We start from the raw sequence: 27206 nt of genomic DNA on the forward strand, positions 1-27206 counted from the left end.
AAAATGTTGAGAGCAGATATTAAACCTCATTACAAGAAACAAATTTTGTAACTATGAGTGGTGGTGGATGTTAACTGGACTTACTGTGGTGATCATTTCACAATATATATAAATATCAAATCATTATGTTGTATACCTTGAACTAATATAATATCAACTATAAATTAATAAAAAATTAATAAACTTCATTTAGTATATTAATTTCAATTTTACAAAGTGACTTAAAAGCCAGAATTACCAAAGGTAAAGGAAAGATAATGTTAAGATCTAGAAAGAATTTTGAAGGCAACATCATAATGAAGGAGTTTCTTTTAAAGGGGCTATTTGTCCTTTTCTATTTAGAATAAAAATAGCATATTTTATATGAATTCAATGATTATTAGAACATTTACCACATGATTTCAGGTTTTTGAAATATTTGCCTCGGTTTTATTAATGACCTAAAGAGTGAAAGATGACATCTTTGTTGAACTACATAATGGTAATATAAGAAGTAATTTTCTCCTAATCTTCGACTTGACTATAAATAAAGCAACATTCTGAGATTGGCTGAGAAATGGAAATATTTAAAATCATAAGAATTTTAGTGACTGCTGACTTTTCTTGCTTTCTTGATTAAAAATATGTTAATTGGCTTCCTCCCTATTAACATTGGTAGTCTAATAAATCTATGGAATCAGAAGGAAATCTTGATTCTTTCACATATCAATGTAATTCCACGTTATTACCTGGACTTTTGTAAAACTTGTAAATATCATCACAGGAGGATGATACCCAATCTGTTTCATGAACATTTTCTAATGTTTGAAATTATAAGTCATTGATAATATTTTCCTTTGAAAACACTGACTGTTGTCAATTTCTACAGCAGCAAATGCTGAAATAAGCAGTAAATAAGTGGTAGTGAATAGTATTACAGTTCAGTATCTGTTTAGAAAATGAATTATGTTGTCAGTGTGCATCTTTAGAGACACTGCCTGTCTTACCAACACACCTTGACAAGATTTCTGTCATGTACACTTAATGCTCCATGATTTTCTTTCCATAGAATGACACTACCAAAAATTGATTCATAAGGTCTTAAATGTCTTCTTACTTTCTGTTATCATTTTTTGCTTCTGGTCATATTCCATTTCTCCTACTCCTGTCTTTTCTTAGTTGAATGTGACTGGGGGCTGAAATTGAAATCATCATGAGGAGAGCTTCGAGAACTTTCATGAGCTTACCTCCCCCAAGGGGCCTGTTACTTTATGAAACAAATAGATACTCAATTATTTTCAAACTATGTAAGGAATAGCATATTATCCCACTCATTCTCTTTGTCCTAAAAATACTCATAGATGTCTTGCCTGGGTATACTTTTTCCCACTGTCTAACTTGACTGTTACACAATTTCATTGTCCTATTTAAAAGTTCTAATATAAATCTGAGAGTGATACAACTTTTTCACCATTTTGATGAAATGAAACCCATTCCAAAGAGAATGTTCCCCCTTTAAGGGAAAAGCATATATAAGTCAGTGGCTCCATTAGATACAGCTAGCTTTGGTTGACCAGTAATGAAAAGATAACCACAGATAATCTCCAGCCCTGCTTATAAACCGAAGCTAAAGGCTTCTGCACTTAGGAAACCCATTGTGAAAGCAGCTGAATAATTGCAAAACTGATTTGAGTCTTCCCTTTTTCAGTCTCTTCCCTTGGAGCCCTTTTCTTCCTTTCCATGTCTGTCCTTTTAGTGAGGCTCTTTGAGAACTGCAGTGATCAGAAGAAAAACGAGCGTGGGAAGTGAAAATTAGAAACAGTCCTCAGCTTGTCTCCTTTTCTGTATATAGTTGGAGGGTTTACTCCTGAGCGTGTAGAAAGGTTACTGGACTGAGAATCAGAAGGATCTTGGCCTAACCACGCAGAGATGCAGGTCCTCAGCCTGAGCCTCAGTACCCACTGCAGGGAATCCTTAGGAAGAACTAGGAACTGTGGCACGATTGGGAGGTAAATTGGGTGGAAGAATATCAGTTAATACTTTAAAAAGAAGTCTTAAGAGAAAGAAAAGTCTGAAATCAGTCACACCCTAATCATTCCAGTCAGCCTTGGAACTGACTCCTGCCTCTGGGTATTAGGCAGAAAGGAGGCTATCAACTCGGAAAAAGAAACTGTTAGGACCTGGCAAAACTTTTAGGACCTGGGATGAAGTTATTATGGGTAGAACTAAGGTATAAATTCCACTTTTGTGGGAGAGGGTTGAGATCTTCCTACATCAGACAGGCAGACAGTTCTCCCCTGCTGTGTCAGCAGGAGGAGATGAGTAAAGGTTGCCCCAGGCTATTTTTGTCTCCAAAATTCAAATCTTACATATTCATGAGATCTAAAGAAGCCTCTAAAAGTCAAGGGTCAGTGCAAAGCTGAAAATTATTGTCAAGTTCACACAAAGCAATGTATTTGAAGTGCCAGTAATTTATACTGCATACATATGTGATGCATACACTCTATACATATGTTGATTTATTATGTTACCAAGAACAGGTATTTTAATAAATTATTATTTATCATATTAAGAATGGAATATATGGCTAGAATTTTATTTATCTTGAAGTTCGTGAATTTTCCCATATATAAAAGGTACTATATTATTATGCTTTAGGAATTTTTCAAAAAGAACACATTTTAAATGTTATTTTAAGAATAAAACAGTAGGTGGTTCTTGAGCTAGCCTTTGTAATATAACTTCTTGAAATCTGAAAACTATACAAGTTAAAATAAATGCAATTAATTTAAGCTCTTATTTTTTACAAGTCTACATTGGAAAGCAATAACCTATTCATTGTATAATGTACTAAGAAATTAAAACTCCTAGACCGCATGTACATTACATAAAATTTCTTCACAGTAAGTCTTAAAAGTCAATCAATCCAGCAAAATAAATTGAAAGGGAAATGAGGTTATAAGGAAATAGTGTCGTTATCTATCTCAGATTCAAAGTTCTATTTGATTTCAGTGTTTCAGAGTTCTCATCATTTTTGAAATGCCTAGAAAGCCTAGAATGAGTTTTCCAAAAAGGATATGAAACAAATACCACTCGTACACTTTTCCTTAACTGCATTTGATAATTGCTGGAGTGTAGTCCATATTTCAGTTGCCTCTTTATACTATACTTTGTAAACTGCTGTTAGAAGTGAGAGGAAAAGATGAAGTTTAAATATACCTGGGTCAACAGTTGAGGAAAACTCTGAAAATGGAAATAAAAAAGGGAAGTAATCAGGTAACATACATGTCAAAGTCTTAAGTCGGACTCATTACAAGTTATAGATTTTACTCATTGCTAAATTTACCAGTAATGAAAGGACACAGGCAATAACAAAGCCCTTGGGCAGCATTCTTCCCCTCCAGAGGTCTGAAACTGTTAGCGTAGCACCCTAAAAGTCCTTTTACTCCACATTAAGCACATGCTCGGGTTTGAATTTAACACACAGGATTCTAAGCACTCCATGTATAATGTTGATTGCATAGGGAAAGCCATTTTGGTTATGGAGCACCTTCAAATTAACTCCTAATTAATTATACAGTTTACATGACAATCTCCACTCATTCACGACCCCATGATTCCTTCAATTTCAGGTTTATTTAAGCCCCTCAGACAGACCAGGTATGTCCCGCTTACAGTGTAAATCTAAGATTGGCGGAGAAACAAATTGTCACATTATACTCATGCTGATAGATTTTACCCAATGCTAGAGGTACTAATGCTTCAAAGCGCACAGGTGTTTGCAAAACACAGACCGAGCGCTTTTTCCCCCGGAGCAGCCCAAGATCGTCAGCATGGCTTCCTAAATTGTTTTCTCTCTCAAATTACAGTGGATTCTGTTTCAGATTTAACATATAAGGTTTTGAGCCATGCAGGCAGATAAATTTTGGTTTGGATCACCTTCAAAATTTATGTCCCATTAATCACATGGCTATATAACATTCTCCGTCCCCACCTTCCATAGATCTATTAATTCCAGATTGATTTACAATAATAACCTAGCAGACTAAGAATATACTGCTGAAAGAATTCCCTAGATAAGGACGCACTGCCCACTACCTTTCTCCAGTAAAGAGCATAATGTGTTGAGTATCAGGTCCAGTGTTAGCATGTTTTCTAGGGGCTTTACTTGGAAAGAAATTGTAGGCTAAGTCCTGTCTTACCCTTTTCCATCACAAATAAATACTGCAAAGAACATTATCACTGAATGATTTTATAAGCACTTTATTTTTGAATTTAGATACACTGAGAATAATAAATAATAAAGAGTATAGAAGAAAGGATCATTCATAACTAATGTAAGGTCACCTGTATCTTAACCAGTTAAATTGCCGAGTATTTAAAACATCTATGAAGAACATGATCATAGTGATAGAATGAGAAGGTGTTTGATTCCTGTTAATTGGATAAACAGGAAAGTTACCTTCCTTCTTTTGTTGATTCAGTATGTTTGATGAGTGACTACCACAGCAGAGATAACCTGCAGTAGAGATAACCTATTCGTCGTTTGGAAATAAAGTGGTTCTGTTGCTGAACCTGAACCGTGGTTCAGATTGGCAAGTCTGCTATGGAAATAGATGATTGTTGTATTATGGCAAGATCTGTCCCAATAACTGATGAATAATTTCTTCATTTTTCTTTGTGCTCTGTCTTCATAGTGCTGTTAGTTCTGATTCTTGGAATAACCCAGTGATGATGACCCTCACCAAAAGCAGATCCTTCACTTCATCCTATGCTGTGTCCACAGCTAACCACATAAAGGCTAAAAAGCCAAATCGACCAGGTAAGTAACTTATTGGGAGAAGACTTCTCTCTGAGTATGCAGTCCTGGGGTGATCTAAGCCTTAAGTGTTGAAATTAAGATTCTGAGGATGCCTGACACTTGGATTTGTTTAGTTTGACTGTTCTAAAAAGGAAAAGCCTCAATAACAAATTAGCTACTTGAGTTTCTACTTTATGTGAAGAAACAGATTCTTTCCAGGTTGCTGTACCAGACACTCTACATTGAACTTATTGGATGAATGGAAAATCAGTGTCCCCGTTGAGGATAAGGTGGAAGCATCATCTCATGATTTAAAAACTAATGATGGACTTATTGAAGTTCAATTTTATTTTGGTGTCAAGAGAAGTATAGTATTTATATGAGTTCAAGGAAATGCTTCATTTACTATACATATTATAAATTTTTTCAGAGAAATTCTTACTTTATGTCATTCACTCCCCTCCCCTCTGGATATCTAGATAAGAAAGGAAGTGTTATTTAAATTTGGAGAAAATACAAGTCAGGATCTCTGATAGCCCTCTGGAAAAGTCCACAAGTCAGCAACACCGTGGGCAAGAGGCTTTCTGGCCCTTTCAGACGATGCAAAATGAAATTTGATGTGATTTCTCCCATCTCTGATCCGGCCTCTAACTACTGCCTGGGGGTTTCCAGGCTGGTGTCAGTGCAGCCATACACTTTCAGACATCAGCGTCTCCCTTCCCTTAAGCTTCATATACTCCAGAAATGTTTGAGGAGTCCTGACTATCTCAACAATATCTCAGAAGTTTCAGGAGTATAGCAGTGAATAAGCCAAATCTAGCTCCTCTCCTCACAGAATTCTCATTTCATTCTAGTGGAGAATATAAATAGAACAACAGCTATTACTATATAAGGAAGTGAGGGAAGACTTTCAAATAGTGAAAGATAAGGAAGAGAGATAACAAGACCCAACACATGGGGAGAAAGCTTAAGGAACTGAAGATTCTCAGTGGGGCAAAGTTAGCAAGAAGAAAGGGAGGCGAAAACAGATACGTACACAGGACCTGGGAGCTGTGGTAAGGAATTTACATATCAAAATTAAGAACCATAAAGTGTCAGAAAGGAAAGTGGAATGGTTTCAGGGAAAACTACTTCATTTAATCTTAATCTTGCTGACACAGAAGTGGAATACAGTTTTTGTAGGATTCTGTCTCCGGACTGACCCCCTCTCCAAAAATCACAATTGAGAGTTTAGGGTGTTTACTACCTCTCCTTCTTGAAACATCCTAACTCCAAGTTTTCACCTCTTAGCACTGCAGACAACTGATGAAATTTTTGGTAGCTCCCTGCTTAGTTCCTTGATCTCCTTTTACAGCCGTTGAAGAATTCACCAGATGGTTCAAGGGGAAAACTGCCCCGTTCTCACTGGATTGTTAGACAGTCGAGATCTGGCTGCCATGGCAACCCCAAACTCCTGTTTCTGTGTCCTCTGCTTCACGGCATTCATTGCTAAAAGCTTGGCTGCATCCTTCTGCCTGGATTTGTAGCCTTTTGCTCCATTCCAGTGGTCAGTAAGTAATGGTCTGAAGGGAAGAACAGTTCACAGGATCTTGGCTCCCCCTTCTGAGATTATCTTTTCTCTGAGAACCTAGTCCCCCTGAACTGGTTACCTTGCCTTTATAGCTGTTTTTAACTCATTTTTTTTTATTTGCATTCAAAGAAGTCATAGATTTACTACAAATTACTGCATTGTAGCCAGAAGCACAAGTACTCAAAATGGTAATGTTTCTGACAGAATTGAGAATAAGTACTTACATTCCACTAATATTTCAAGAGGCCGCCTTAAATAGTAAATAAATAAATTTGAAAGCCAAGAGCCCATCAAACAAACATTATATACGTATATGTAATGGGTATTTTTAAAGAGTTTTTTGAGGACAGAGTTTAAATACCAGACAATAATGTATAATTCAAGGGATGAAATACAAATTTCAGTGTTTTTACATTCTGGTGTAGCTCAGGAAAGGGACTGAGATGAGGAAACCGAGACACAGAAATGTTGAGTAACTTGCCCAGGCTCACACAATTGGTTCTGAGTCCTTTTTTTTTTTTCTTTTTTGTCCTAATAACTTTATACTAGAAGAAAAATTGAGAACAAAATGAGATAATTTAAAATTAGGATTTTGGGGGGGGTGTCCTGTTCTTGGCTGAGTACAAGATAATGGAAGGATTTGTTTTTCTGTCTCTTAGTTTATTTAGGTAATAAAATTAAAGTAACCAGAACGATAAGTCAGAAGCTGAAAATTGTGTTTGCTTTGGCAGCAGATATATCTTAAAATTGGTCTAGACATATTGAATCCTGGTGGTGTACACCTGAAACTAATACATTCTTACGTGTCCATTACACATCAGTTTTTTTTAACCCTGAAAATAAAAGTTAGCGTGTCCACTGGAAATAAAGCAAACGATGGAACAGATATGAGGACCAACCTCATCTTCCTCTGTCCCACTCCCCATTCACATGACTGCATTCAGGAAGAAAAGGCAAAGTGTAAATGGGAAAGAATGCCCACCTGCAATATCCCAGAGACAAATGGTGGACATGAGAGCCGCAGGCATGGCAAGAGCCCCTCTCCAATATTGCGATATAATACACTATCTCCACCATGATTACTTGGGAAGAGATTGTGACATCTTAACCCTGCTAGCACAGCAGAGAAAATGTTTGTAAAATAACCTATAGCCTCTGTATGCTGAATTCAACTAAACAAATCCCTGAAAGTCTGCCAAAAGGGAAAAAAAATCCATCAAGAAATCCCAGAGCTGGAATTCCATTACAGTTCTCCCTGATCAGATGGGCCCTTCCTTTTGTTTTGAGTCCCTTGTTTCCTTGCATTGATGGCATGTTGGAGGGGTTGACTGAGCAAAGCAGGTTTGCTGTGTTTGATGTAATGGACTATGATGCTACCTGGTTTTCAGTAAACTATGTGAACAGAGGCCAGGAAAAGTCCCTTTACATGGCAGACGTGAGGAGAGTCTAAGGAGGACTTAAGAAGCAGTAGGCAGGGGCGGAGCCAACATGGTGGCGTGAGTAGGACAGTGGGAATCTCCTCCCAAAAACATATATACTTTTGAAAATACAACAAACACAACTAGCCCTAAAAGAGAGACCAGAAGACGCAGGACAGTGGCCAGACTGCAGCTACACCAGCGAGAACCCAGCGCCTGGTGAAAGGGGTGAGATACAAGCCCCGGCCCGGCGGGACCCGAGCGCCCCTCCCCCCAGCTCCCGGCGGGAGAAGAGCAGGCAGAGCGGGAGGGAGACGGAGCCCAGGGCTGCCGAACACCCAGCCCCAGCCATCCGGGCCAGAGCGCAGACACAGTACGTGCCCAGGGGGCCCTGGATACTGGGGAAACAGGGAGTAAGACCTCTGAGCGGGTGCTGAAGCTGATGCCCCTGTGACAAAGAAAAGCGGGGGCTTTTTGAAAGTCTTAAAGGGACAGGGACTTAACAGCTTGACGGAAACAACCCAGGTCACAGTACAGCAGCTGGAAATTACAGGGAAAACCGGGTGCACTAACCCCCTGGGCAACAGCTCTGAGACCCCTCACGGAGGCAAACAGTCAAGCAGCCCCCCCATCCATCACCCCACCGGGCGCTGCGAAAGCAGAGAAGCAGCCTGAGACAAATTCCGCCCACAGAAAGGGAAATTTCTCCCTTCCGGCCGGGCAAGACACAAAGACCCACTCTACACGCAATTACCCAACACAAGCCACTAGGGGTCGCAGTTGCCCCAGTAAAGAAAGACCAGTAGTAAGTGAAAATTTTGGCCCTCCCAGCTGACAGTCAATAGCACCTGTCAACATGAAAAGGCAAAAAAATATGATCCAGACAAGACTAACCCAGACAGCTTCGGCATCTGCTACATCTTCCCCTGAGAAGGAATCTGGGGAGATAGATTTAGCCAGTCTACCTGAAAAAGAATTCAAAACAAAAGTCATAACCATGCTGATGGACTTGCAGAGAAATATGCAAGAACGCAAGAACTAAGGAAGGAGAATTCAGAAATAAAACAAGCCCTGGAAGGACTTCAAAACAGAATGGACGAGATGCAAGAGACCATTAATGGACTAGAAAACAGAGAACAGGAACGCAGAGAAGCTGATGCAGAGAGAGATAAAAGGATCTCCAGGAATGAAAGAATTTTAAGAGAGCTGAGTGATCAATATAAAAGAAATAATATAAGAATCATAGGCATTCCAGAAGAAGTAGAGAGAGAAAAGGGGATAGAAAATGTCTTTGAAGAAATAATTGCTGAAAATTTCCCCAAACTAGGGGAAGAAATGGCCTCTCAGACCACAGAGGTACACAGAACTCCCATGACAAGGGATCCAAGGAGGGCAACACCAAGACACATAATAATTAAAATGGCAAAGATCAAAGACAAGGACAAAGTATTACAAGCAGCCAGAGAGAAAAAAAAGGTTACCTACAAAGGAAAACCCATCAGGCTATCATCAGACTTCTCAACAGAAACCCTACAGGCCAGAAGAGAATGGCATGATATACTTAATGCAATGAAACAGAAGGGCCTCGAACCAAGACTACTGTATCCAGCACGAATATCATTTAAATATGAAGGAGGGATTAAACAATTCCCAGACAAGCAAAAGTTGAGGGAATTTGCCTCCCACAAACCACCTCTACAGGGCATCCTACAGGGACTGCTCTAGATGGGAGCACTCCTAAAAAGAGCACACAACAAAACACCCAACATATGAAGAAGGGAGGAGGAGGAATAAGAAGGGAGAGAAATAAAGAATCATCAGATTGTGTTTATAATAGCTCAACAAGCGAGTTAAGTTAGACAGTAAGACAGTAAAGAAGCTAACCCTAAACCTTTGGTAACCACAAACTCAAAGCCTGCAATGGCAATAAATTCATACCTTTCAATAATCACCCTAAATGTAAATGGACTGAATGCACCAATCAAAAGACACAGAGTAATAGAATGGATAAAAAAGCAAGATCCATCCATATGCTGCTTACAAGAGACTCACCTCAAACCCAAAGACGCGCACAGACTTAAAGTCAAGGAATGGAAAAAGATATTTCAAGCAAACAACAGAGAGAAGAAAGCAGGTGTTGCAATTCTGGTATCAGACAAAACAGACTTCAAAATAAAGAAAGTAACAAAAGACAAAGAAGGACATTACATAATGATAAAGGGCTCAGTCCATCAAGAGGATATAACCATTATAAATATATATGCACCCAATACAGGAGCACCAACATACCTGAAACAAATATTAACAGAACTAAAGGAGGAAATAGAATGCAATGCATTCATTCTAGGAGACTTCAACACACCACTCACTCCAAAGGACAGATCCACCAGACAGAAAATAAGTAAGGACACAGAGGCACTGAACAACACACTAGAACAGATGGACCTAATAGACATCTACAGAACTCTACATCCAAAAGCAACAGGATACACCTTCTTCTCAAGTGCACATGGAACATTCTCCAGAATAGACCACATACTAGGACACAAAAAGAGCCTCAGTAAATTCCAAAAGATTGAAATCCTACCAACCAACTTTTCAGACCACAAAGGCATTAAACTAGAAATAAACTGTTCAAAGAAAGCAAAAAGGCTCACAAACACATGGAGGCTAAACAACACGCTCCTAAATAATCAATGGATCAATGACCAAATCAAAATGGAGATCCAGCAATATATGGAAACAAATGACAACAACAACACTAAGCCCCAACTTCTGTGGGACACAGCAAAAGCAGTCTTAAGAGGAAAGTATATAGCACTCCAAGCATATTTAAAAAAGGAAGAGCAATCCCAAATGAACGGTCTAATGTCACAACTATCAAAATTGGAAAAAGAAGAACAAATGAGGCCTACGGTCAGCAGAAGGAGGGACATAATAAAGATCAGAGAAGAAATAAATAAAATTGAGAAGAATAAAACAATAGCAAAAATCAATGAAACCAAGAGCTGGTTCTTCGAGAAAATAAACAAAATAGATAAGCCTCTAGCCAGACTTATTAAGAGGAAAAGAGAGTCAACACAAATCAACAGTATCAGAAATGAGAAAGGAAAAATCACAACAGATCCCGCAGAAATACAAAGAATTATTAGAGACTACTATGAAAACCTATATGCTAACAAGCTGGGAAACCTAGGAGAAATGGACAACTTCCTAGAAAAATACAACCTTCCAAGACTGACCCAAAAAGAAACAGAAAATCTAAACAGACCAATTACCAGCAACGAAATTGAAGCGGTAATCAAAAAACTACCAAAGAACAAAACCCCCGGGCCAGATGGATTTACCTCGGAATTTTATCAGACATACAGGGAAGACATAACACCCATTCTCCTTAAAGTTTTCCAAGAAATAGAAGAGGAGGGGATACTCCCAAACTCATTCTATGAAGCTAACATCACCCTAATACCAAAACCAGGCAAAGACACCACCAAAAAAGAAAACTACAGACCAATATCCCTGATGAATGTAGACGCAAAAATACTCAACAAAATTTTAGCAAACCGAATTCAAAAATACATCAAAACCATCGTACACCATGACCAAGTGGGATTCATCCCAGGGATGCAAGGATGGCACAACATTCGAAAGTCCATCAATATCATCCACCACATCAACAAAAAGAAAGACAAGAACCACATGATCATCTCCATAGATGCTGAAAAAGCATTTGACAAAGTTCAACATCCATTCATGATAAAAACTCTCAGCAAAATGGGAATAGAGGGCAAGTACCTCAACATAATAAAGGCCATCTATGAAAAACCCACAGCCAACATTATATTGAATAGCGAGAAGCTGAAAGCATTTCCGCTGAGATCGGGAACTAGACAGGGATGCCCACTCTCCCCACTGTTATTTAACATTGTACTAGAGGTCCTAGCCACGGCAATCAGACAAAACAAAAAAATACAAGGAATCCAGATTGGCAAAGAAGAAGTCAAACTGTCACTATTTGCAGATGACATGATACTGTACATAAAAAACCCTAAAGACTCCACGCCAAAACTACTAGAACTGATATCGGAATACAGCAAAGTTGCAGGATACAAAATCAACACACAGAAATCTGTGGCTTTCCTATATACCAACAATGAACCAACAGAAAGAGAAATCAGGAAAACAACTCCATTCACAATTGCATCAAAAAAAATAAAATACCTAGGAATAAACCTAACCAAAGAAGTGAAAGACTTATATTCTGAAAACTACAAGTCACTCTTAAAAGAAATTAAAGGGGACACTAACAGATGGAAACGCATCCCATGCTCATGGCTAGGAAGAATTAATATCGTCAAAATGGCCATCCTGCCCAAAGCAATATACAGATTTGATGCAATCCCTATGAAACTACCAGCAACATTCTTCAATGAACTGGATCAAATAATTCAAAAATTCATATGGAACCACCAAAGACCCCGAATAGCCAAAGCAATCCTGAGAAAGAAGAATAAAGTAGGGGGGATCTCACTCCCCAACTTCAAGCTCTATTATAAAGCCATAGTAATCAAGACAATTTGGTACTGGCACAAGAACAGAGCCACAGACCAATGGAACAGACTAGAGAATCCAGACATTAACTCAGACATATATGGTCAATTAATATTTGATAAAGGAGCCATGGACATACAATGGCGAAATGACAGTCTCTTCAACAGGTGGTGCTGGCAAAACTGGACAGCTACATGTAGGAGAATGAAACTGGACCATCATCTAACCCCATATAGAAAAGTAAACTCAAAATGGATCAAAGACCTGAATGTAAGTCATGAAACCATTAAACTCTTGGAAGAAAACATAGGCACAAACCTCTTAGACATAAACATGAGTGACCTCTTCTTGAACATATCTCCCCGGGCAAGGAAAACAACAGCAAAAATGAACAAGTGGGACTATATTAAGCTGAAAAGCTTCTGTACAGCAAAAGACACCATCAATAGAACAAAAAGAAACCCTACAGTATGGGAGAATATCTTTGAAAATGACACATCCGATAAAGGCTTGACGTCCAGAATATATAAAGAGCTCACACGCCTCAACAAACAAAAAACAAATAACCCAATTAAAAAATGGGCAAAGGAACTGAACAGACGGTTCTCCAAAAAAGAAATACAGATGGCCAACAGACACATGAAAAGATGCTCCACATCGCTAATTATCAGAGAAATGCAAATTAAAACTACAATGAGGTATCACCTCACACCAGTAAGGATGGCTGCCATCCAAAAGACAAACAACAACAAATGTTGGCGAGGCTGTGGAGAAAGGGGAACCCTCCTACACTGCTGGTGGGAATGTAAACTTGTTCAACCATTGTGGAAAGCAGTATGGAGGTACATCAAAATGCTCAAAACAGACTTACCATTTGACCCAGGAATTGCACTCCTAGGAATTTACCCTAAGAATGCAGCAATCAAGTATGAGAAAGATCAGTGCACCCCTATGTTTATCGCAGCACTATTTACAATAGCCAAGAATTGGAAGCAACCTAAATGTCCATCGATAGATGAATGGATAAAGAAGATGTGGTACATATACACAATGGAATACTACTCAGCCATAAGAAAAGGGCAAATCCAACCATTTGCAGCAACATGGATGGAGCTGGAGGGTATTTTGCTCAGTGAAACAAGCCAAGCAGAGAAAGAGAAATACCAAATGATTTCACTCATCTGTGGAATATAAGAACAAAGGAAAAACTGAAGGAACAAAACAGCAGCAGAATCAGAGAACTCAAGAATGGACTAACAGGTACCAAAGGGAAAGGGACTGGGGAGGATGGGTGGGTAGGGAGGGATAAGGGGGGGAGAAGTAGGGGTGTATTAAGATTAGCATCCATAGCGGGGTGGAAGAAAGGGGAGGGCTGTACAACACAGAGAAGACAAGTAGTGATTCTACAACAGGTTGCTACGCTGATGGACAGTGACTCTAAAGGAGTATATAGGGGGGACCTGGTATAGGGGAGAGCCTAGTAAACAAAGTATTCGTCATGTAAGTGTAGATTAATGATTAAAAAAAAAAAATGCAGTTCCTATGTGGTGACCTCTAATGAGTTCTACACAATGATATAAAGGACATATAAAAGTGTAGGCAAAGGGTCTGTTTGTGTTTATACAGAGGATCAAAGCCTAATTTGGCTACCCCGAAAATGAACTAAGAAACGATATGAAAGAGAACTTCCAACATCAGCACTCTCGGGAAGACTCATGCCAGAAGATGATCATCAAAAAACCCCAACAAAGATCCACGCACTGCTACAGCTGTAGATGCACTCATCCCACCAGCTCCTGGACTTGCCATGGGAATGAAGGAGATATCTAAACTGGCCTGTGCATACAGTAAAACAACAAATTTGACTGGATCTATACTGTTGGAACTCAACCAAGAATTAGGAGAAGTGCAAATTGTAGCGCTCCAAAATCTTACAACTACAGACTATTTACTGTTAAAAGAACATATGGGATGTGAACAGTGCCCAGGAATGGGTTGTTTTAATTTGTCTGATTTTTCTCAAACTATTCAAATTCAGTTATATAATAACCATCATATCATTGATAAGTTTTCACAAATGCCTAGGGTGCCTAACTGGTTTTCTTGGTTTCACTGGAGATGGCTGGTAATTACAGGTATGCTTTGGTTATGTAACTATACTCCTATTATGTTAATGTGTGTGCGCAATTTAAGTAGTAGCTTAAAATCTATACATGCTGAAGTTACTCTACAAGAAGATATGTCAAAGAAATAATCAATCTTCCCATGTTTTCTCCCGCCTGCTACTTCTATAGCTTTTCTTCTTCCTTCCTAATTACAACGAATTCTTAAATAGAATTCGTGCCTCATATCAAATTTACCGAGTATCATAACTCCTCCAAGTGGTAAAGATACCTCAAGACAAATGCTGGGCATAGAAGCCACAGGGCATAAATATGCAAAGAAATAAAAAGCTAACCATTTCAAACAATAAGGCTTCTCTCTCACTTACCAACTTAACATTTCCCTGTATGGCCCCGGAAGATGACTGGTTAGCCAGAGACGGGTAAGATTCCTCAAGGGAGGAACAACCTAAGACAGGCACAGTCGCAGGGGTGTCATCAGGTGAGAAATTGGGGATCAACAGAGGTGAGGCTTAGAACCTCACTCCCCCTGTTCTGAGAGAAATCTTCTGCATATGTGGATGTTTTATTGCCCTTGTCTAGCTTGGATTAACACATAGTCTACAGGCACACACCTGATCATCTACATTTGCTCTCTTACAACACTAAACTATGTTTTCTACCTTTATGTTGTATCTACCTACCACTTCAGCATCTTATTAAAAATAATAAAGAGAGAAATGTGGTATCCACATATAAATCAAGTATAAAAATCAAATGTGTATTCATATTTGAACTGACTGTTTATAGTTCATAATGCATGAGCAAAACCAAAAGTTTCTGTGATGACTGCCCTTGTACTGTTCACCATGTAACTTATTCACTATGTAAGAATTTGTTCTCCATGTAAGAACTTGTTCGTTATGCTTCAGAAGATTGGAGACTGACGAAAATTAGGCTTGGGGTGGATTAATGATTGTGCATTGAGCATTGACTCCCCTATACAGAATTTTATTGTTGTTAACAACCATTTGATCAATAAATATGAGAGATGCCCTAACAACAACAACCAAGAAAAAGTACACACTTCCAATTGTAAAATAAATAAGCAACCGGGATGTAATGTATAGCATAAGGAATATAGTCAAAATATTGTAACAACTTGGTATGGTGATAGCTGGTACTTAGAATTATCATGTATATAAATGTTGAATCACTGTGTTGTACACCTGAAACTAATGTAATGTAATACTGTGTGTCAACTACCCTTCAATAAAAAATAATTATCTAAAAAAAAAAAAAAAAAAAAGAAGCAGTAGGCAAAAGAGATAGGAGGATGCAAGCATGACACAGGGACTAGAAACAATAAAGACAAACGACCTGGGTCAGAGGGGACTAATGAAATCTGTTCTTTACCCAAATCAAATAAATAGTGTGTCCTCTATTTCAATCAATCAGCATTTTTAAATAGTTGAAACACACCTGTAATTATGCAGCTACTAATAGAAAATAAATGGATAAAATCACACAGGAGTCCTTTGATTAAAACATAAAAACAGATTTAAATAATTTGTATTTTCTATCTTGCTTTTCTATTATGAGTCACTGACAATGTAGAGCTGCCGTTATGTCATTCTGCTTTTAAAATTCCTCTAATTCATACTTATTGCACTTTGCCGTATTCCCTTCCTACCTAGCTTTTTATGATTCTTATAACCTTGTTACAATGATTGCAGATCTCTCTACACCTAAAAGTTACACTGCGTTTTCTCTATAGAAAATTAGAAATGAAAGAGAACTTTAATTATGGTATTGTGATTTTTTTTTTTTTTTTTTGCCTTCTCTGTGTTTTAGATATGCTTTCTGTTTTGGAAAAAAGGTTGTCTGTTTTCCTGTGGCTATGGAAAAGAGGCATGTATTTATCAGACATGCTGGTGCCTATTTTGTTCAATTAAAATTAAACTGAGAGTTTTACAACACAAAACAGATGGATTCACTTAAATAATTTCCCTCCAGTATTGTTTATCATTTCTCTTTGATTGCCCAAAGCTCCTTGTGTCTTGACACAGATTTTCTCATGATCTCAAAAAGGAGAAATTAAAGAGTGAATTGCTCAGAGGTGTTGGTATTTTAGAATTTTTTGAAGACAGATTCTCATTTTAAAATGTTTGAATTTTAAGTATTTATATTAGGGCAGTTTGAATCATTCAAAAATTTATACTTCATGAGCTATGTCTTTTTCCTGGAGCATCTTAAAATTATTCAAATATAAAATGAAGATAAGTATATTTGACAGAATGCATATTTATCTGAATCCCTTCACCTATGTGTACACATGTATGTGTGTGTATAAATGTGTGAGTGGTGTGTTATATAAAATTGGATGAGACTTCAGAGGTCAAAGTTCATCCCTCTAACTTTAGACATAATTACTATTAAAATATCTTAGAGAATAATCTTTTCTTAAAAGACTTGTAAGCAAGGAATTTCTCCCATTTCCCCCATATCCTGTTCTATGTCTGAAGTAATTTTATTTGTAGTCTTATCCTTTCTACAGAGAAAGAGTATTTGCTTATTATCTGTATTTATTATCTCTCCATCTATTTTAAAAATAATATATGTAAATATGTGCCCATTTCCTCCAGCATTCCCCATCCTTTCTGTTTTTAAAACTTTAAGTAAATGATCATAATGTACACGGAAAGAAGCAGTAGTTTGGTTTGGGGGAAGAAGGAAATGTAGATGTTATACCTTTATCTTTTCACCTTCAGAATAAAAACATTATGGCTTTTTCTCCCCAGTTTTATTGAGAAGTAACTGACATACATCACTGTATGAGTTAAAGGTGTGCAAAATGATGGTTTGATTCAAATATATTATGAAATGACTACTAAAATACGTTCAGCTAATATCCATCTTCTCATATACATACAATAAGAAGAAAAGAAAGAAAAAAAATTTTTAATGTTCTCCTTCTGATGAGAACTCAGGATTTACTCTCTCAATAACTTTCCTGTATATTATACAGCAGTGTTAGCTACAGTCATCATATTGTACATTACATCTCTAGTACTTATTTATCACGTAACTGGAAATGTCTGCCTTCTGGCCACCTTCCTCCAATGCCTCCTTCCCACGCCCTCCAACTCTAGTAACTGCAACTGCGAGTCTGGTCTCTTTTTTTCTTTGAGTGTGGTTTTTGTGTATGTTTTTCTTAGATTCCATGTGTAAGTGAGATCGTATGGTATTTGTCTTTGTCTGATCTGTTTCACTAAGCAAAATGCCTTCAACATCCATCCAAGCTGTCACACAAATGGTAGGATTTCTTCATCTTTGATGGCTGAATGATATTCCATTGCATGCGTGTATGTGTGTGTGTGTGTGTATATGTAATATACACAATATATATACACACACACCACAACTTCCTATCATTCATCCATTGATGGCACTTAGGATGTTGCTGTGTCTTGGCTATTGTTAATAATTCTGCTGTGAACGTGGTGGTGCAGATATCTTTTCAAGTCAGTGTTTTTGTTTCCTTTGGATGTATTCCCAGAAATGGAATTGCTGAATCTATGATCATTCTATTTTAAATTATTTTAGGGTCCTTCATACTGGTTTCCTGTAGCGGCTGTACCACGTTACAATCCCACCAACAGTGTACAAGGGTTTCCTTTTCTCCACATCTAGAGATGTTATCTCTTGTCTTTTTGATGGTGGCCATTCTAACAGGCTTGAGATGTTATCTCACTGTGGATTAATTTACACTTCTATAGTGACTAGTGATGTTGAGGATCTTTTCATGTTCTCGTTGGCCCTTCCTATATCTTCTTTGGAGAAATGTTTATTAAGGTCCTTGGCTCATTTTGAATTGGGTTATTTGTTTTTTTGCTTTTGAGTTGTGTGTGTGCTTGATATGTTTTGAATAGTAACCCCTCATCAGATAAATTATTTACAAATATTTTCTTCCATTATGCACATTTTCTTTTTCACTTTGTAGATGGTTTCTTTTGCTATGCAGAAGTTTTTCAATTTGATGTAGTCCCACGTGTTTATTTTTTATTTTGTTGCTTATACTTCAGGTCTCATATCCAAAAAACCATTACCAAGACCCATGTCAAGGAATTTTATTTCTGTTTTCTTCTGGGGGTTTTATGGTTTCAGGTCTTACACTGAAGTATTTAATCCATTACAAGTTAAGTGTAAGTGAATGGTGTAAGATATGGGTCCTGTTTCATTCTTTTACATATGAATGTCCAATTATCCTACCACCATTTATTGAAAAGACTGTCTTTTCACCACTGAGTATTCTTGGCTCCCTTGTCAAATGTTTGCTGACCGCATATGCTTGGGTTTATGTATGGACTTTTAACCTGTTTCATGGGACTATTTGTTTTTGTGCCAGTTCCATACTGTTTTGATGACTACAGCCTTTGTAGTATAGCTTGACATCAGGAAATATGAGGCCTCCCTCTGTACTTTTTCAGAATTTCTTTGGCTGTTCGGGGTCTTTTTTTCTGGTTTTAGAAGTGTATTTTCTATTTCTCTATTTCTGTAAAAAAAAAATGCCATTGGAACCTTGATAGGGATTGCATTGAATCTATAGATGACTTTTGGTAGCATTGACCTTTTAACAATATTAATTCTTCCAATCCATGTACACTAAGAACTTTGGCCATGTATTTGTGTCTTCTTTGATCTCTTTCATCAATGTCTTGTAGTTTCAAGAGAAGAGGTCTTTCATCTCCTTAGTTAAGTTTATTCCTAAGTCTTTTGTTGTTTTTGATGCTGTTATAAATAGGAACAATTTCTTTTTTCCTTTTTCAGAAAATTTATTGCTAGCATGTAAAAACACTGTTGATTTTTTATGTTAATTTTGTATCCTGCAGCTTTACTGAATTCATTGATTAGATATGATAGTTTTTGGTTGAGTCTTTAGGATTTTCTGTATATAAAATCAGGTTACCTGCAAATACAGACTATTTTTTCTCTTCTTTTCCAATTCTCATACCTTGTATTTCTTTTCTTTACCTGGCTGCTCTAGCTAGGACTTACAATACATTGTTAAACAGGAGTGGTGAGAGTAGACATCCTTTTCTTGCTGCAGATCTTAGAGGAAAAGTTTTCAACCTTTCAGCATTGAGTATGATGTTAGCTGTGGGCTTGTTATATGTTGCCTTTATTACGTTGAGATATGTTCCTTCTATACCTAATTTGTTAAGGATTTTTATCAAAATGGATGTTGCATTTTGTCAGATTCTTTTTCTGCATCTTTTGATATGATCATATGATTTTTTCTTTTATCCTATTAATGTGGTATATCACATTGATTGATTTGCATATATTGAACCATCCTTTTCCATCCCAGGGATAAATCCCACTTGATCATGGTGTGTGATCCTTTTATTGGGCTCCTGAATTTGGTTTGCTAGTATTTTATTGATAATTCTTGCTTGTGTATTTACCAGGGATGTTGGCCTGTAGTTTTCTTTGCTAGTAGTGTGTTTTTCTGATTTTGGTATCAGGGTAATGCTGGCCTCCTAAAATGAGTTTGGGAGTGATCCCTCCTCATTCATTTTTTTTGCAAGTGTTTGGAAAGGGTTGGTATTAATTCTTTTAATCTTTGATAAAATTTAGCAGTGAAGCTATTTGGTCTTAGGCTTTTCTTCATCAGGAGATTTTTGACTACTGAGTCAATTTTGTTATCAGTTTCTAGGCATTGTTGCCAGACCTTCTGGTCACATGGGGCTGGAAGACAGTCTTCACAGTGGGTAGGGTTGTCTCAGCTCCTTTACCTGGGCAGGAGTGGGAGGGGCCACTCCAGGCTATTCTCAGTTTCCCAAACAGGATCACCAGTTCGGAGGGGTCAGGAGCTGCCCTCAGCCTTGGCTGTGAATAAATCCCCTTGCCTGTGCACAGCCTGGGAAAGCTCCATGCCCAATACTGGCTTTGCTCTGCAGACAGTCAGCTCTGCCCCCACTACGTCTGTGCTCAAGGTCCTCTGAGCCACACTGCTTCCAGGTATTGTCACCATCCCTTCTGGTCAGATGGGGCCAGATCACATTCTCCACAGGGGGCAGCTGTGATTCAGCTCTTTGCTTGGGCAGGAGCAGACTGGGCTGTAGGGCTGGCAAAAATCATTTGACGCATGCTGCACCTCCCAGTTTGAGATGGATCTGCACCCCTCAGGTTCTCTGGGCAGAGGGCACTTCCAGCTTGGTTCTGCAGATGAGCAAAGCTGTGGGTCATGCTTACTACTTGTGCATGGCGAGTATGAACTAGTCTGCGTCTACTTTTGACCTCCTGACTGACCCTCTGATCAGTCTGTCTGTCTGGAAAATGCTTTCCCCAGTACCTGTCTAAACGTCTTCCTTATTTCATTAACGTTCTGTTCAAATTTTACCCTTAGGGTGTTTCTATCCTCCTCTGTCCTCTATCATCTGTTTTTCTTCATATCACTTAAAATAACTACCTGATTTTCTTCTTTTCCTCTTCTTCCTCCCTTCTTTTTCCTTTTTCCTCTTTCCCCTTTTTTTTCTTTCCTTCTCCTCTTCTTCCTCTTCTGTTTTTGATTTTTGTCTCCCCCAAAAGAATAGAAGCTCCATGAGAGCAAGATTTTGTTGTTGTTCATTAGTGCATCCTTCATCCCTGGAACTTGGCACGCCATTGTTGACCTTAAAAATAAAACAGCCAGTAATTTTTACCAGTGAAATGGGTTTATTCAGGACCAGCGGAATTGCGATGAGGGACATGCAGACTATGGCAAACCATGGGCCAGTCCGCTGAACAAAGGAGAATGCTGTTTTCCAGAGGAAAGGGGGAGTTGGGAGGGGCTCTTATAAACTGTTTTACAGAGCAAACTGGGTGTTTGAAGTGTAGCGGCTGCTCATCAGTTAAGTTGCTTCAGGCAGTCTCTTATTACGTGGGTTACTGCTGGACCAGGGGAAAATCTTTCTTCTTCCTGCTACTGTAGTTAAGTACAGACTCGGTTCTTCCTTTGGGGTCTGTAACTAAGGACAAGTGCCAGGGTGTGAGAGCTCTCCCTGCTGACTCCATTTCAGTGAGGTTTCCTTTAATCAGTTTCACATTTTCTCCTTTTGATCAAGATCTTTCTCCAAAAGCATTGCTGATCAAGTCAGGTATTCCATACGCAGGGGTTTTGTCCCTCTGTGCCAGGAAGGGACTTTCCTGGTTGTCACGTCCCATGTCAGAGGGAAAGCGCATAGTATCCGTTGGAAGTCATTCAGGCTACATTTGAGTGACAAAGCAGGTTAGAGGGAGAACTCTCAGGCATCTCTTATCTAAAGTCTGTATCTTATGAAGGTCATAAGCATTGGAGATAATCTCTAGCATCGTCCTACTGGTGCTTCATTTCTACAAAGGTTTGACAGGCAACAGGTAAAAGATTTAAAAGGTATCCTAAGCAAGATCAAAGAAAATGTAACAAATCTAATTTGTATAATGGTTCTAAACCAGGAGCCTAGCCCTGAAGGTAACCATCCAAATAGGTCAAAAGACTGGGGGTTGTTAGGTGAAATTTGTAGTAAGCCGCAGGCTTGTTCTCTGATCTTGTGCGATTAAACTTCTAACTCCCCAGAGGCATATTTCCATATACAACAGGTGGTATTTGCTATCATTACAAATCTCCTTATTCAGCAAATAGGTTATCAAGGGCTAATGTACATGATTGTCCAAAACTACTTCAGCCAAAGAGTCAGGCAAGTGTTATTGGGCTGCTACTTATTCAGCTGTAGATTGGCTGCCTCTCCTCATGTTAGTTAGCAGGACATTTCTGATCATGCCTTTTTGGTACTCACTCTGACCCAGGGGAGGAAGGCTCTTCCGATGAAGGCAAACCCAGAGTCATGTATGCCTCCTGGAAGTTTCTATTTAAGGTGGCTATAGAGGTTTAATGGGTCAGACCAATGGGAGGGTTCTGATTTATTATGGATGTTGACAGGAACAATTAAACATCCCGATAAGCACTGACCTCAAATTAGCCAGCTGTCTAAACATTCATATGACAATGGCAAATGCCATTCACTGCCATTCACTGCAAATAAAAATGAAAGGTGGAGAGCGGAGGACTCCAGCTAAAGTCTGGTTATATATTAGCTGGAATTTTCTGATTGCATGTTTCAAGCCAGGGATCAGAAAAATTGATTGACATTCTGTAATGTTCAATCCCATCCTAAAGGAGTCTTTTCTAAAGGCCTTTCAATGAGGAGTTGGTCGATTTGTGTTTCCCCTGAGAGCAGGGGAATGGGTCGTAAGAGAGATTGGTTACAGTAAGACCAAAGGTCTCCAACATAATGAACACATTGGCGTTTTTGGTGACAAGAAACAACAGTCAAAAAGGTTAACCCCCCCTTAGCAGTGGCCAGGGAAATACAGATGATGGCTTTATCTTTCCATACCAATGCCAGAGTAAAGGAAAAAAGAAAAGAAGAGAGGGTTTCATGTTTAAAGTTGAAAGTCTTGATTTGTCTCTCTTGGGAGGAAGCAATCTACCTTGATATCAGGTGCTTCTCTTATTTGTCAATTTGATTCAGAGGGCTTCAGCATCTGTACAGGACCACATGTCAGATGGAGCCTTCGTCATCTGTACGTAAACTCAGGGCTCAAGTCCCTGAAATTTGGCGGCCATTTGGGTAAATAAGGAAGACCTTGCATAGCCCCTTCCAAGGAGACTCAAGGGCAGTCTTTTGTCATAGTGATTTCAAATCAGAAGGGAGAAAACTAGGACCATCAGTTTGGAGAATCAAAGCCAGATATTTGAGGAAGCTACAAGAATTAAGTATCCAGTCCAGTTAACAGGTGGTATATAACAACATCTCAAAGATAGTTTATAGTATTAGAATCTAATAAAGGCACAAGAGCAAATATAATTTTTCTAATTATCCCCCTTTTTTAACCAAAGGTAATCACAGTAAAACTAATTTGTTTGCATTAAACTTGGCCTGATTATTCACATAAGTGATGCAAGAATAGTAATTGAACATATAAATTCTTTTTAAGACTGTTTTGTTGGAACTTTTCATGAAGAAACCTGAGATTCAAAGAACCTCTGAGGCCACAAAGCCAAGCTTAAGATGGGCTATCAGATTTACCTGAAAGACCATATCAGTGAAAGCCTTGGTTATATAGTCTATGTTTTCAATGTGTCCTGTTACAAGAAGAATAGATTCTTATTGAACCTATGCCAATAACTAACTGTATTGCTATGAAAAAGAATACTCAAGAGTTTCTGAATTCTGGAAGGATCCAGTAAGGAGAAAAAGTAAAGGATTTGTTTATAAAGATATACTTCACCAAGTTACTGTAAGTCATAGCCTCAGAAAGTTTCCTTAAATCTAAAAAAAAAAAAAATCAAGGAACCAGCAGTGATTCAAATTTCAAAAAGTCACAAAAATCATGATCATACTTATTAGTTCATTCAATCCTATGTAATACATGCTTTTTCTGTTTGAATTCATTTTTTTCCACTAGTTCTGGAAATTTTTATTCAGTTAAGTTTTATGATCTTAAACTTATCGGAAACCTGTATTTGTCAAAAGTCTGCCCTTGAAGGTGAAACAGATTTGAAAAGCATCAGATTAAAACAAAAGCTGTCTATGGAAAGACTTGCAGATGTTCATTGTTAAAGATCTGATACAAGTTCAATATAATGCAATTGACAAGGGAATTTGTTTCTTTTTGTGATGTAACATTTAAGATAATAGCTAGAATTATGACTAAAAACGCTATACCAGGATGTACTAGAATTCTAGAACATTCACATTCATATTCACCTGTGCAATATAATCTAAGGTTTATATCATCACTTACCTGACAGTGCTTCCCATGTAATTTACATACCGAATTAGCCTAATTAGTTTAATATTGCTCTTTTATCAGGAAAGAGAACAAATCTTTCAAGAGGTTACAGGGACCCTCCAGATTATCTTGTATATCAAATTTACTTCAAAGTCAAAAAGACTTAGAATTGGAATTGTGGGGAAGTTTGTAAAACATATCAGAAGATTTCAAAACACTTGGTCAAATAGGATCATAGGTTGCTTATACATTTAACCACAGTGACAGCCAAAGATTTCATAGGCAAATATAGAAGGTTACATAATTCTGAGCAAAATATAGCTCTTTTAATATCTATAAGACTAGGTTTAAGCAGTCAAAGATCTGATAAAGTCAGCAAACACAGAAAATTATTTTGATAAAAATATCACTTAAAAGGTAAAGACAAACCTTTGCTTACAATTTAGTTTTAAGAAGACACCATCAATTTGAGAAAACTTGTCCTTTCAGCAGAAAAAGAAAATTAAGGTACAGTTTTACATAAGTATATTATTAAGGCTTGTTTTTTAAAAAGCACCTTTTAAATTCATTTAGTTTGTGCATAGAATTCCACTCCCAAGATTACTTTCCACAAACGTACAACTTTCTTTTCTATATCCAGATTTTTTTTCCTGCTTTAACCAACCAGCCTCACTTTAGGACAAAATTACTTTCTTTTCCCTCAACCAAAAGTTCATCTCCATTCCTCATATTTTCTCTTACTAAAAACACAGAGCCTACTTTCCTTGGATACAGAGGTATTTCCCTTATTATTTCTGGTAGTTCTTAATTATATTTATTAGAATTCTTAAGTCTTAGGAATCTTAATTTCTAGCGAAAACTAAGAAGTAAGCAATTATTAACTGTTACATTAGCATGCTTTAGATTGACAAATTTATGAATACATTTCATAATTTCGAGAACTATATGCCTTTTCAATTTTTCCATGTAGCTCTAACACATCCAAATGTTCTTTAGTTTCTCTGTAATAAGAATTCAAATGTAGATAAACCTATGTTCAGTAATTAATATTTTAGTATTTTACCTTATTTGGAAATGATCTAGATAGTTTATGATGATATCCATCATCTAATTTAACTTAGCAGAGCTCTAAGGTTTTAAGTCACTAAGATTTTGGGAAACTATTTAAGTAGATATAAATATCACTGAAAAGTTCATTTATAAACTTTGATATTACTTACATAAAGTTATTTAGCTCACTGGTTCTTAATAATTGTGTTTAGATTAGTCATGAAAATTTTATTGCCTTTTGCAATGAATCTGTCAGTGAAACTATTTTGGAATCTTGAAATCTTTCAGAGGTTTCTGCGTGCCAATTAAAATAGATATTCTATTCTGTTACTTTTTTTTTTTTAATTTTGGAGCCATGGGTTTCTAATTTAGTTTTGAGAAAAACAGCTTGAAGAGATCAAAAGTCCTTCATAAAGGCTATTAAATCACTAAATTATCTTTAGTCAAGTTGGTCCATTTATTTAAGAATATGTGTGAGGAGGGACCATGGTTTTTAAACATAATATCAGCAAGGGTCCCTGAAGGAGGGGCACCCTAAAAGCATTTTGATGACTGGGTTCCTATCTCTTCAATGTTTTTCTCTAAAGCGTAAAGAAAAATTCCTGAACAGTACAACTCCAACAAGAACAACTTGGTTCCAAAAGGAATCAGACCAGAGGCCTGCACACAGCTCCAGTAGGAATACTCCAGATCCAGAAAGGAATTGCACCAAAGGCCAAATGAGTACTCTCAGAAGGGACAAAGACTTAGAGCAGATCCTGAGTAAATCGTAGAGAGCCCAAGATGCAAAGAGAACAAGGCTGGAGTCCAGGAGAAAACTTAGCCCTCAAGCTCCAGGGTTAGGGACAAAGCAGTGAGCTCGATGGCCTCAGTGGGTCCCAGCACCTGTTTGCTTAGCATCCTTGGAGTTGTTGGGGGTCTACTCTGGATCCCACCACTTCCCTGACACTAAATAAGGTCAACCTGAAAAATAAAAAAGCCAGTTATTTAACCAGTGAAATGGGTTTATTTGGGAGTAGTGGAGGAATTGCACTTCAGAACATGCCCACTATGGCAAACACTAGGCTAGTCCAGAGAACAGAGAGGAATGTGCTTTTATAGAGGCAAGTGGAGAGCTGGGAAAGGGTTATAAGCAAGCCCATTGGAGTTTGGATTATAGTGGCTTTTCATTGGCTGAGTTATGACAGTATCTCATTAGTTGGGCTTTTGCTGGGCAAAGACAAAATCTGCGGGCATAATGAATAGTGGCTTCTTCCAGTGGGGCCTGAAATTGACAAGCAGCAGCGGTGGGTGTGAGAGCTCCCCCTTCTGGTCACCTGTCTCCATTTCAAATGAGGTTTCCGTTTCTCAGTTTCACATAATCAATAGTTGTTAAATGAAGAAATTGTTGGGATTCTTACTGTCTGTAAATATGTTGTAAATATGTAAAACCTTGGTCATACCACCATTCAGCACCTTAATGGTTACACTACTTTCCTAAAGTTATCTGGAGACTCGGCTGTAGTCTAACAGATAGTCTAAATTAAACTAGCCCTTTTCAACCATTTTTACATCAGAGCACACATATGTGTAATAATATGACTAAATACAATAACATTAATTGCAATGGAGAACTGGGAGGGGATTTGGAGCTTGGTGAAAATTTTATTTCTTTATTTCAAAAAATAAAATCTAATTGTAAAATATTAGAGATAATATTAAAATTGAGGATATTATGCAATGTGAAAGCTTGACATTATCTTTGGTGAAATAGCTAAATCTTTCCAATACAAATAAAAATAAAAACTGCAAGGCCTGTCATTGTAAAAAAAAGCCATACAGTTACTATCTAGTAGATGATGACTTTTTCTTCCTCCTTGGGCGGTCTCAGATGGAAGCACGGGCCAAAACAAAAAAAAGCACATTTTATTAAGAAT

The 27206-nt window shown here is 37.7% G+C and overlaps 1 protein-coding gene across 2 annotated transcripts in view; it reads left to right on the forward strand.

Moving 5' to 3' along the window:
- PDE3A (phosphodiesterase 3A) overlaps positions 1-27206 on the forward strand; it is a 314743-nt gene that overhangs the window by 247413 nt on the left and 40124 nt on the right. For both annotated transcript variants that reach the window (XM_036889380.2, XM_036889381.2), the window contains one exon: positions 4677-4801. In XM_036889380.2, coding sequence (XP_036745275.2) covers positions 4677-4801 — 125 coding nt within the window. The remainder of the gene's footprint in view (positions 1-4676; positions 4802-27206) is intronic.

Source organism: Manis pentadactyla, chromosome 14 (genome assembly GCF_030020395.1).
Source record: "Manis pentadactyla isolate mManPen7 chromosome 14, mManPen7.hap1, whole genome shotgun sequence".
NCBI lineage: Eukaryota > Metazoa > Chordata > Mammalia > Pholidota > Manidae > Manis > Manis pentadactyla.